Source organism: Cibotium barometz, chromosome 54 (genome assembly GCF_041138505.1).
Source record: "Cibotium barometz isolate CiBa-2024 chromosome 54, ASM4113850v1, whole genome shotgun sequence".
NCBI classification, from domain to species: domain Eukaryota; kingdom Viridiplantae; phylum Streptophyta; class Polypodiopsida; order Cyatheales; family Cibotiaceae; genus Cibotium; species Cibotium barometz.
This window is the reverse complement of record NC_141099.1, coordinates 16,763,590-16,777,381: the sequence shown is the minus strand read 5'-3', so window position 1 is coordinate 16,777,381 and position 13,792 is coordinate 16,763,590. Positions and strand designations below refer to the sequence as shown.

The 13,792-nt window shown below is 39.4% G+C and overlaps 1 protein-coding gene across 1 annotated transcript; it reads right to left on the bottom strand.

Annotated features, from left to right (window-relative positions):
- Positions 1-2,476: 2,476 nt before the first annotated feature.
- Positions 2,477-5,909, bottom strand: LOC147607898 (uncharacterized). Its single transcript, XM_086790064.1, has 4 exons — positions 4,924-5,909; positions 4,342-4,729; positions 3,841-3,968; positions 2,477-3,725 (listed from the first exon to the last, which is right to left on the bottom strand). The coding sequence occupies exons 1-4, from the start codon at positions 5,248-5,250 to the stop codon at positions 3,231-3,233; spliced, it is 1,338 nt and encodes a 445-aa protein (XP_086646190.1). The 5' UTR covers positions 5,251-5,909; the 3' UTR covers positions 2,477-3,230.
- Positions 5,910-13,792: the final 7,883 nt, after the last annotated feature.

The following is a 13,792-nucleotide window of genomic DNA, read 5'->3' as shown; positions in this document are numbered from 1 at the left end:
ACAATTGTGGATCAAGGGGTGTTAGAAAAGTGGTATTAATAAAGGAGAGCATAGATTATGGTTTACGTGAGTGGGTACTTGTCTAAGCTTATAATATGTCTTTTCCACATCATTGTTATTTAATCATCTAACAAGCAAGCTATTAAATACTCATTCAACTAGGTATTTTCACATCAATTACTAGGGTGTATTGCTTATGTCACGTCTAGTTTTTCGAGGAAAATGAAACTATGAAAAGTTGGCACAATTTCACTTTTTCCTCTCCAAGTAATGTTGCCACCATTAGTCTCAAGGCTTAACTAGAGGGTGGAAAAACAACTTAAGAGTGTCAAAGTTAAGATGTAGAATGTTAGTTGCCAAGGGAATCCAGGTAGAGCAAATCAAGTAGACATGGAGAGATTAATGGAACAAAATTATGGGAACATGAAAGGAGCTAATCGCAATAATTCCACAAGAGAATTATGGAGACATGAAAGGAGCTAATCATGTCATTTCTTGTCAAGAGAACGATGGAGATATGAAAGAAGCTAATCACGTAATTTAATGGGAGAATTATGGAGACATCAAAAGAGTTAATCATATAATTTTACATGTTTGAGTGGCGTGTTGATTAGCAATACACAACCTTAATGACCTCTTTTTGCTATCTCAATCATCGTGCACTGGTAACATTTAGCCATCTCTATAATTATTCTACTCATTTCCCCATGATTACCTATGTTCTTATCTTCTAATTTGGTACTAGGGCCTTGCTTTTGTTCTTGTTCTTCCTCACCTTGACAAGTGTTAAATTTTCTTCTAAATTTATTCCAAAATCCTTGCTATTTCTTCAAGACACATCTTTCCAACAAAGAATTATCTACTGTAATAATTGTTTCTTGCAATGGTGGTTATAATTTTCAACAATAGTGGCAGTCATCAAAGCCTAATTGAGTTGAGCAACTCCAACCAACTCTAATAAACAACAAGAAGCCATCGAGAGCAACATGGTAAGAGCTTTGTGCTCACTTTTGCCAACTAAGCAAAAGTGAAAATCTCATTTACTCAAGTATTGCAATAGTAACAATGCTCACGCATGGAGACACGAAGGAGAAGTTAGATACTTCTATTGAATGACATCAACCACATGATGTGATAAAAACCCATGTCTCCTTTCCTTTTGTAGGCATGTTACAATCAATGCATGCCATTTGATGATTGCTATTTAAATTGGTGAGCAACCAAGAGATGTAACCATTTATATAGTAGTGATGGGTGGACATAAATTAACAATGGCTCAAGGTGCTTTTTCTCTCTTTAGTAGGTTTTTTTTTCCTCGTGCGCATGTATAAACATTATGAGTGTGTAAGTGACCTTATCACTTGTACTCCACACATTCTCATCAATCTACTTTGAGTGTTATGCTTCCATTTCTCTCCTTACTTGTTTTATTTATGTGTGTATTGCTACTTTGACCTCCACTCTAATAATTGGTATGTGAGTAGATTCTCTTAGCTCTCACCCCCTTGTCACCTTCTCCCGAGCTACTCTTTTGATTGCCTTAACAACTCAAGGCCAACCACAACTAATTCCTCAAGCTGAACAACCCCACTGATTTCCATTGAGAGAGATGGTTTGATGTACAAATTACCAATGCGCAACCATAGAAGTACGGCTCAAGATCACGTTGCATGAGTGAGTGATCATTCTTAATTAACAATTTTAGTGCATTTAATGTGGAAAAAAAACCTCAAATTCTTTCTTAAGTACATGCACATTCATGAAGATATTCCACTTGCTTCCATGATTTAGGGACAAATGTCTCGCAAACCTCACAAAAGTGCACACTTCATGCAAAAGGCTGAAAAGGCGACTTTTCTAAAGGCAGTCTCTCAAGGATGTCAACGACCACTTCTCCAAAGTTCATTCCCTCTAAAGTAGGTGCAGATGAAAAAAAAACCAATTGTACCATGCAACATGATAAAAAAAGCAAAATGCAAATACAGAAGATATAAGTCTTAAGTAAGGAACACGGGTCAAGTAGAAAGGAAACAAGAGCAAGAGCAGGGCCAGTCCAGGATCACATCATTCCACGCCTGCCAAGGCAATAGACACTTTCTTAACAGATCTGAACACCGATCCACTTGCAAGCCAATAGGACATACCTATTAAGTTTGTCAGTGGCAGCATACATAGACATACACACATATATATGCAGATAAGCCTACATACAGCACACAAACACACACACACAATAAAAACAAAAAAATAACAGCTTTGACTTGACACATTGTGTGATTAATGTGTGTTCAGTGACTAATGTTTGTTGAACACGAATGTTGCTTTGTAATTCATATAAGCACTGAAATTTCTGTTTTTGACCCCATCCACGGAGCTTGTTACCTTTAAAAGTACATAAATAACATTACTGCCAGAAAAGATGAGTCAAAACAAAACAATGCCTTTGTGCAATCTCCATACCTGGTACTTACAGTAAGATTTTGAAGTGTTGAACCTTATTAAAAGTTAAAAATTTAGCACCTTACTGAAAAACCACCTTTCCTACCTTCTGTTCTCTACACAGTTATCAGAAAGTATTATCAGTCCTGCTGTTTTTGAATTAATATCTAAAACCAATTAAAAGCTGCTCGTGGGTAGGAACTTTAGCTACATTTACAAGAATGCATACTTATCTTTACTTCAGTTTACCCTAGAGATGGACCCTGTTGCATGTGCATCCTGCAGACAGTTGTTTCTGCAACTTCATTGAAAACCTCTTCGACTTATGGCCAACCTCAGACCCCATGACATTTACACAAGTTCACAAAATTTCGGCTAGTGCTGCCTCCAACACTGTTTCAGTTTTTGTTTGGCTTCCCTTATCCATCTGGCATTAGCCCCAAGACTGTTAGCTCTGTGCTATACCTGACTTGAAGCAGGTGGGGGCTTGCAAAGACATTGAAGCTGTACAAATCTGAGAGAGAGAGAGAGGGAGAGAGAGAGAGAGAGAGAGAGAGAGCTTTCTTGCAGACAGATCTACGTTTCAGTTTATCAGAGGCCTTTACTGCTCAAGAAACCTCTCAAAACTTCCAGAAATGGCAGCAAGATACGACATGAGCAACTACACTTGAAGTACAAACTAGCCCTTCCTCAAGCAATCCAACCATAAAAACAGCCCTACACCAACCAAAAAATGTGAGGTGTGCCTGTATATAGGACTTGTCCATCAATCCTCCCAACTATTGGCTCCATCAATCATCCCAACTATTGTCCCAACCATCTTTATTGCCTCTCCTAGCTGCCAAGCCTCTTGAGGACAAGTTTTGACTTAACCGTGATGAGGATTTGGCAGCTTCTGTGTCTTCCCAATCATCATCCCAATTCTCATCCCATGCATCTGTACTTTCCTCTGCCCTTTCTTTTGGTGTACCCAGTCCTGATGCATTCATTTCCAGCTGTTGATACTTCACAGCATCCCCAGACCGTTTTCTCCCACAGCACTTGTAGCAGAAAAAAGCCCCGGCTGATGCCAGGACAAAAACAATGAGGAGCACGTACGCACCCATCATCGGCGTAGCAAATGAAGAGTAAGATGAATGCTGACGGTTTTTCTGTTGCACTGAATTGCGAAGATACTCAATGGGAACTGCTATCTTGCATTCACCATGAACTGTGATAGTCATGTTTTTTACTTTTTCAAAATCCAACGCACTTGTTTCAAACTTTGGATTTATTGTAAACTCAATCTGTAAAAATCAGAACAGATAATTCTTAGATAAAGCATACATTCAACAACTAGAACCCCAAATTTGCTATAAATGAACTAATTCCAAAGCAAAAGGCCAATGTTTAAGAGCTTACTGTTTCATTTCTTCCTTTCATTACCGACACTTCAGGGCGATCAGCTATGAAGAATTCTGGAGCAAGGACATTCACTGTTACTTTCGAGTCCCCTTCGTATGTGATGGACAAAGAGAAGTTGAGAGTTGCTGCACAGCCAGAGCCACAAAAATGTGTGTTTTGCCTTCTTAAATAGATATGGGTTGTCAACTTTTACATGCATGGTTCCTTCAAGTGTCCAAGTAAAGCACCTGACAACTTCCACAAACTTTTTAAAACACAACTATCTTCATTTTACTTTGCTTTGTGCAGGTACTTTTTATGCCACGACCGTGACCAACAGCAGAAGCAGTGTTTACTAATTTCACTACACATTACTTTGACGATAGTGTGCTCACTCCATGATACCCAATGCTATCTATGACCAGAGTCCCCTACCCTCATCCTCGAATTCATAATACATAAAGATTCTAAGTTTAGACTCTAATCCAAGCTTCAGAGTGATTGATCAAATGTGCTTACCATCACCTGGGACGCGTAGGCAGGCACTAACCAACTTGTTGGGATCTTCACAACATTGTATAGCAGGTGAACCATGTTCCTGACCTGAATCCGGGCCACGTTCCTTGTTTTCAGGATCTGGTTTCTTCACATCAGGTGTTATATTGTTGACCTTACCTTCATTTCCTTCTGGAACTGTGTCCTTATTCGGCTTAATTGAAGGATGGGGTGCAGGCATTTCTGTGGACTCTGTCTTCTCGTGTGTTGCTTCTGTTTTGTCGTTAGTTGGAGTATTAGCATGAGTACCTTCAATATTCGGTGGCTTCGTGCCTGATGATCCTTTCTCCTGGTCAACCGCAGCAGAATCGTGATTGTGATCCTTTTCTTCCGGGTTCTTCTTCTTGCCGTCCTGCATGTAATGATTAAAATTGAGCATTTCTAATGGATAAACAAAAGCATAAGACTTTCCATGACAATAACAACAGGCACATACAAAATCCTCACAATTGCGAACGAAAGGCAAAGACAGAATAAGGCAAAACGATGTTTTGACAAACGCCTTACAAAAAAACAGAGAGAAAGAAAGAAGAGGAACAGCAGTACCTGGGCTTTGATTGCAGATATTTTTTTTGCTTCTTGCAGAAACCGTTGTGAAGATGTGGCATCGCCCTCAGGCTCGTCACTGGAGCTTCTGCTGTGGCCATCTTGCATGAGATCCTCTTCTCGTGTGCCTTTCCATTCCAAGTAAGCCCTGATCTGTTCCTCTTCTGCAACGTGGCCAAAGGGGCCTTCCCTGCCAACAGAGTCTGCCAGTGAAACCTCAGACTTAAGAGTTGCACTCCGCAAGGTCGGCGCCGGCGCAGGAAAAGATCGGTCGCAGAGGCAGAGAGAAATAAAGATAACGGACAGCAGCAGGCAACGGATATCCATGGAGGTCGATCGGAAAAGCCGCAGGAAGAGGGAATCGTTTCACAAAACCTGAGACGCACTTGGAAACGCTAGCACGGCCATAGCCACCTTTTATAAGAGCTTGAACGCAAAAGGAAACAGTGGCACTGCAGGTCTGTCATAGGCGGAGAGCCGCCTGCCTCCTTTCTGGAACACCAACAGAAACCCTTGAATCGCCATAGCCATCCTGCCTATTTCCTTGCTGCGCCGGTGCAGCTAAGATACACCTGTGCAGATCATTCTCAACAGGAACCCTCTTATCAGTCAGCAACTTCACAGGAAGGCACCGTACGCCATAGAAAGCACAGAGTTACCTGCCCTTCCAGCACGTTCTTGCCTGTCCGATTATAGAATCAGGCATGCCGCAGCTTCGATTCAAAACAGAGGATTGCTGGCTATGGAGACCTGCAAGATGCTGGGGATGAGACCCCACACACTGCGTATCAACGATCCTTCTTTAATCTTTAAATCTTTCAAAACCTTAGGGTTTGTCAGTGGGCACAGTGAAACATTGGAAAATGCTCAATGATCATGGAGTCGATTTCACATTGCACAACGTTGGAGTACCGTTCCAAGGGGGTCTAACCCACTTAGCCTCTAAACTCTGAATTTGTGTCACATGGTAATTTTGTGTAACTTTTTTTTTGTGACCGATGCTTGGTATGTATATAATTGTGATAGGATGAAGTCGTTGGCAAAGGCTTGGAAGTAGGATTCCTAGCTCCATATTTTTCAAATCCGGAGCCTATTCTCTCTCTCTCTCTCTCTCTCTCTCTCTCTCTCTCACCGTAGCACAAAAAAGCAAAGTATTCGTTCCCTAGCGTACACATGACTGCCCTCTTCTCTTGTCCTGCCATGTGTCCCTGCTCTCCTCGATGATTAAAATAGATAGTACAGAAAAAGATATAAATATAAAAGTCATAAACTAAATGTTCCGATATGTATGTGTTGGTTGTCAGCTAGTGGAACAAATTGACAAAGTGACAGGACAGATATACTTGTTGTTAGTGGAGTGGACGAAGTTGTTGTCAAAGGTTTGAAAGTAGAATTCCCAGCTTGATATTTTTCAAATCCTAGATTAATAGGAGCCTGCCTCTCTCTCTCTCTCTCTCTCTCTCTCTCTCTCTCTCTTACCATAGCACAAAAAAATAAAGCGTTCATTTCCTAGCGTATACATGATTGCACACAATGATCTCTTTCCTTGTCCTACCATGCACGTTGCTATAACACATATATAATGAATGTTCTTACATGTATGTGTGTCTCTCTCTGTATGTTACATACATGTACATACACCTCTCTCTCTCTCTCTCTCTCTCTCTATATATATATATATATATATATATATATATATATATATATATATATGAAATGAGCACAAACATATGCATGAATAAGTAACAATTTTCAACTAAACATGCAAATAAACATCCTCGTTGTATAGCGATGAAAAAGATTTTTATTATCGAATAAGTAACGATTTTCAACTAAATATGCAAATAACATCCTCGCTCTGCGCAGAGCAATGAAAAAGATCAACACAAAAAAATAAAAATAGCAAAAGTAGCGAGTCAATCGATCTACTGATCAATAGAGAAGTAAAGCTTCCGCTTCCTAGAGCCATCAACGACAGGTAATGCATGATGTCGCCGTCCAACATGGTATGCAACTGACGCATCTCCACTACATTGACCATCAAGTGTGGATATCTTCTTTACTCGTGGTCCTACAAAGAAAAGAGAGAATTATTGATAAAACATTAATTAAAAAATTACCATAAATCTATTATAGTTATAGTTAATCTTACCTGACACAAATGAAGATTGAAATAGAGCTTTATCAGGTGCCACAAAATACTCGTATCGAAGGGAGAAACTCCTGTACGTACTGAATAAGGTCCAAGCCTCTGGTATAGAGAATCCCTCAAAAGAGACAACACATCTCTCTGTGTCATAGTCAGTGTCACAAACATACTCTTTTGTAAATAAGTATGCTCCCAACTCCTCATCGAGAACACTAATCCCATATCTCTCAATGCCCTCCTCCACAACTTTGACCATGAAAAAATCCACCACAGGCAAAATCCTAAAACAAAGAAGAAATTAAGAAGTTATATAAAGAAACATGAAAATCTTGAAATAATTTCTTGTAATTTATGCACCCATCCTTGTGGCTGTCTATCATAATCCCAGCAACATGGTGATGAGAAAGGGGTGCACACCAAAGAGGTGGCTCTGTAAATAAAGTAAGTTATATATATCATGCACTAAAAAACCATTAAAAATATGAATAAATATGAAAAAATGGATATAAAGTTGTACACCTTCAACCCTCGACTCCAACATATCCAAAGTGAATAGAATGTCATACATGATTGTCCCTAAAACAAAACAAAACTTTTTAGAATATATACATAAAAGAAAGAACAAAGAGCCATGGAAACTCCTTTTGGCATGCATCCTCCTCTTGTCATACGACAGGGGAAAGGATGTGCTTAATAGGAAAGATACACATGCATACAAAAAGACACATACAGAAAATTAGAACGCATAACTTCAATATGATATCTGAAATTATTACCTATAAGCATCTAAGATCTACTTATAAACAATGTTACTTATTGTAAGCCAAGCAATAAGGTGGATATCCTCCCCCAAGCTAGAGACCATAACTAAAAGGACGTTCTAGTAAAAAAAACTATAGCTATCAAATCAGGTTGATCACATACACACTGTCTCGGAAGTAAAGCATCTAAAACCTCTTACCAGTTTCGATTGCATGCAAAAGTAATAAATAAATCAAGTTTTCCCTTGGAATGGATAACTGCCATTGCATTTGATATATTTTCCAAGTCCACCAATAAAACTCGATGGTAAATGGCAACAATTAGACATGTAACAAATTACTTCTAGGTAGTTCTTATTGCCATATGCAAAACTTCCTTATATACAACATTAGTAGTACAAATCGTCTCTCGACCACTCACATTGGTCTCACAGCAAGTAGTATCTTGAAGAAATGCCTTGACAGCATTTGATGATCACACACCTGAGAAAGCAACATATAACTACTGTCCATGACTAAAGACTAGAGTTGCCAAGTATAATCCTAAAAGAGACATTGTTTGGCCTTGTGATTTATTTATTGTCGTGGCAAATGCGAGTCGAACAGGGAACTGCCTCCACCTCATATCAAATGGAAGTTGCAATGTACTTGGAATGAAAGTTATTCTCGGAATGAAGACCCTATCTCCAATGTTAGTGCCAGTAATAATTTTCGCCTCTAACACCTTTGTGTGAAATTCCTTGCATATTAATTGAGTACCATTGCACAATCCCTCCCGAGGATTTAGATTACGCAATAAAATTATTGGAGCATTTCTTTTTAGAATCAGTCGATGAGGTGGATAACCACCACCAAGATTAAGATTGTTTAGGTACTCTATTGCATATAAAAAAGAACCTTCACACTATTATTAACTGAATCTGCACTCGAGTACTCCTTGCTCTCCCCAGGCATGGCATAGTGCACTGCTATTGATTGCATCAACTTCAAGGTTTCGAGGTGCTAGAATAGCACGCTCTCTAAAATACGATGCATAATCTACAACACTTAGAAGCCCTGTATAGACCCATTTAATCAAGTCCTCCATAGACCCTCTCTCTAAAAGCATTTTTGATGGAATTGACACAATACCTTCTTTTATTCCCTCCCTCTCTGTTCCATTGCCAATGTCTAGAACCCACTGTATGAATTCATGCTCTGTTAAGTTATTACCATTTCGAAGCACCCGCATGTTCTGTGTAAGCTTCAATACTATAGTGTCTCTCCATATTTGTGAGTGACATAATGCGGCATTAACAATGTCCTCTCGTCCTCCCTTTGGAACAACTGGCAAAATCTGCCTAAAACCTCCACCAAACAATATGACCTTTCCACACCAAAAAGTTGATCACTGCCCATGATGTCTCTTAATGTCCTGTCCAAGGCTTCAAAGGCATATCGATGGGTCATGGGTGCCTCATCCCATATTATTAACTTAGCTAGCTTCACAACATCTGCAAGCTGAGTGTTAACCTTTATGTTACAGGTGCTAGCTGCATGTAGGTCCAATGGTATTTTAAACCATGAATGAGCTGTGTGACCATTGCCTAGTAGCAAGGCTGCAATGCCAGAAGATGCACATGCAAAAGCAACATGTCCCTCCCCACTCAACCGAGAAAGAAAACAATTATAGAGAAAGGTCTTGCCGTACCCTCCTGGACCATCGAGAAAAAACACTTCACCAACACTTGCATAGACTGCCTCCAAAATCTGATTAAAGGCCGCCAGTTGACAATCATTTAGAGTTGTTTTCATTCGATCAACAATCTATGCATGCTGCTCAACATTAAATATTCTCTCTTCTTGTAATAATCCATTTGTAACTATGGACACAGTTGATATGTCCACAGGAGGCATTCCCTCAAACTCAACCAACCTTCGGCCATGTTGCTGAAGAATGCGCTGTAAACGCAACAGAACCTCGTTCTTTGCCACTACCTAACGATCATTTAAATTCTCTATAGTCAGTTGTAATGCATGAAAAAAAACATCTGAAAGTTTCGATGAAAATCTTCCCCACAGAAGGTCGGGAGACGCTGGCTCACAAAACACCAAAATTGTGACAAATAGGTGTCTCAATTGCGAACCGGTTTGATGAAACGCGGCCTCTTGCATACATATAAACCAATCTTCATCACTTTCCAGTAAACCTCTAGCTATGCATACTCCCTTGAAAGTAGGATAGACTTGCCCATCAAAAGTGCGCAAGTCATCAAAAGACTTACAACCTTTGCAAACAGTAAGCAACATACGCAAGAAATATTGCTCACCAGCAGGCAGCAGATGGAGAAACGTTGTACATGCGACCGATGCTATTGCCTAACTTTCTTCTAGTCCACTTCTTAAGACTCGTGTTCCAAACCCATCGACTGGGAAAGTCACTATAAAGCAAATCTTTTGCATCATCGTGCAACTCATTACATGCAAACCACTTTGTAAGGGTAGTTTTTTTGTTTCTTTCTCTATCTATTATACTCTGCACATCATCATCATCTCAAAACATGACATTATTTTGTAGGGGAAGATGAACTTGTAATCTTTGGACATCGGGCTTTTCTTCATGCATATCATATTCATAAATTCGCCAGCATGCTTTTGATGCTGACACATAATGTGCATCCAAGTACCTACTAACCTCATCCACCACACCATCAGTTGAATGTTCTAGTTCTCCTTGCCTTTCTACAAGATTTACAATTTGCATTCTGATTGTTGCTCTGTCATGACCCTTGTACACATATTTATACAAATATTTAACTGTTGTGATTGTGGAGCATACTTCAACATTGATGTGTGCCGTTCCTTCTCCACTGGGTTTGCTATAGCAGTCTCTTGCCATGTGTCCTGGCTTTCCACAGTTGTGGCAAGTGAAGGTCCTTCCTCCTACTCTGCCTCTTCCTCGTCCTCGTCCTCGAGAGAATCCTCCTCGGGTGAAGAATGCTTTTTCTTCTCCTGCTATTGAGTCGAGCCATTTCTTCTCTTTGCCTTTTCTCTCTTGCTCTAGTAGAGCTCCTTCTATCTCGTGTAGCTTCAATTCAGGTACATTCTTTAGTGTTGCTACAATATTTTCATATTCACCTTTGTCCACACTCTTCAAAAGCACTGCTAGTGCCTCATCATCTTCTACCTTTTTGCCAATAGCTGCCGGCTGTTGCTTAATGCTTTTATATCTATTCAAGTGTGTGATTAAAGGTTCACTTTCCTTCATATCCAATTTTTAGAATTGCATTAACAGATTTATCTTTGAATTTTTAGCTTGTGTGCCAAATAATTTATTGAGTTCATCCCATGCATCTTTTGCCCATTGTATCCCTGTGATGTGATGAATGATTTCATCATTTAAACTGAGTGCAATAAGTCCCAATGCTTTTTCATTCCTGCTCTTCCACTCATTTTTCCCTCTCACCTCTGGGCATTCATCTCTTCCCTCAACTAGCCCCCACAAATTTTTCCTCATGAGCAGATACATGGTTTTTGTCTGCCATGTGTAAAACTGCTCCCCATTAAATTTGGCTATTTCTTGTGCTGTACTCATGATGATGTGAATGAGGTCTTACCTCTTGATCCAATTTCAAGGGTATTGTCTACCCTTTAACAACTCAATCTGGTGATTAAGAGATGATTACAATAAAATTTATCAGCTTAAAATCACGAGAAATTACATTAAATCAAGGGTAACCAATTTGTACAGAATGGTTGGAGTTTCAAACCAACTCCAAATTGCAATCTGAAGTTATAGGGATCTGTATCAGATACCTAATGGTTAATTTGAACCCTCAATTGTACCAAAATATAGTTATTAGCACTAATTAATCATTGATTAGTAAATTAATCCTCTATTTTGTGTGCAAAAAACAGAGTATGCGGGGAGCCCAGATCTGAGGCCTTAGAGTTCAAATGAGCTCAAATCCTTTCAAGCCCATCAATAGCAATTAGAGTTCAAATGAGCTCAAATCCTTTCAAGCCCATCAATAGCAATTAGTCTAGTAGAGGATTAAGCCAAGAAACACAAGATTTGACCAAACATTGAATGCTTAATGTCTGTTTTACCAAAGACACATGCAGATTTGATGAAGAGCTTGGATCTCACTGTAGACTTGATCAAATCGATTTTTGACTTCACCAACTTGTAGAGCATGCTTGAAAACACCTGGGGCTAAGAGGAATTAGACCCATTTGATTGGATGAAGTGGAGATCTCTGATTTGCTGCAAAAAAACGACGCTTCTTAATCAGCAAAAATCGAGCGCTTCCGTGGGCGATTTGCTACATTGATTCGACTGGCTAGAGCACAAGGGTGTTGGCTATCTATGGCTAGAAGCAATGGAGCTAATGTTGAGTGTGTAAGGAGATAGAGCTCCTCCACTAGCTGGGGGTACAGAGGTTAGTTGAAAAATAACTAAAAATTTGATTGTTTTCTAATTATCTACTAATCCTAATTAACTAGATAATGGGCTCATAAACTTGATGAATTCTAGGCTTGGCTTTGATGCCATGTTAAAATTACAGCAATGTGATGAGCTATGGTAGATCAAATGCTAGAATCAACATCATTAACAAAGTGATTAGATGATAATTAAGACGTGATTAGTGAGTAATTAACAAATAGCTTAATGTAGGCATGGATAATCAAAAACCAGCAAATTCTCATTAGGCCAATGCCTCAATTTATAGAGTTTACATCCAAGCATCTAATCCCACTGATTTCTCCTTGATTCACTCCACCTCTTTTGCTTGATTCTCTCCACCTCTCCCAGAATATCTCCACACTTCCTAAATCTTCTCATGCTACCCTTTATTCTCTCCCAGTAGATTCTTCTCACCTTTTCATAGGTTCTTTCACATTTACAGATTCTCTTTTACAGCCTCTAACCAAGGGCTTGTTCCCGCACACACCCTATTCACTTGTATATTTCAACAAGAAGGATATACAAAACTTTTGTATATCATACTACTTTACGTAATACTGGGCCAAGTGCGAAAAGCCAAAATAGAGAACTCTTTACAGGTGTAAGTCTCATGTTTCCACAATTGAGCATGGCAAAAACTAAAAAAGTGATTAGAAGATTCCCAGAGGGAGTGAAGAGGAGGAGTACAAAACTCTAATGGGCACATAGCTAAGTGTCCCATATCCTCTCTTAATAGAAAATAATGAAGAACAAAGAGGTAAAAAAAGCCAAAATAGAGAAGTCTTTATAGCATATCACGTGCCAGGCGTTTCAGGATGATCCAACTTGCGACTCATTTTGATCATAATAGCATTCAACTTGTTTAAACTGACTTTAAGAGTTGACACCTCGGTGTGCAACATGGTAACTTGCTCCTTTAAGGCATTGACTTGTAGCCTACACCCTTTGTTACACACAATTGCGCCTTCATTGCTTCCCCACATAAGATGTTGCATGTACCCATACATGTCCCTTACATGATGTTCTATTTGAGCAATGTTGGCAATGAGAGTTTTGGAGGACATTTCCATGTCCTCTCTCAACTTCCTCGTACCATCCCTTACATCATGTTCTATCTAAGCAGTGCTAGGAATGAGAGTTTCGGAGGACATTTCCATGTTCTCTCTCAATGTCCTTGTACCATCTGAACTCATTCCATGGATCTGGCTGCATAGAGAGTTTAAATATCTTGTGTTTACAGCATGCTTATCTTCAGTCCGCTTGCACATCTCTTGAATTGACCTGAAACACTTTGCAATGTTACCAGCATTTCGTTTGGAACGTAGGAGGCACTTAGGTGGCTGCTTCGTGGCATGCCTTACAACCATCCCCCTTGCAAGCTGTTTAAATGCACAGAAACTACGACGTTCTCGTTGGGATGAGAAAACAATATTAGACAGGATATCTTCCTCATTTGCAATGACTTTGTTGTTATTAGAAGAAGTCATCTCCTTAATTTTGTCACACAAATTT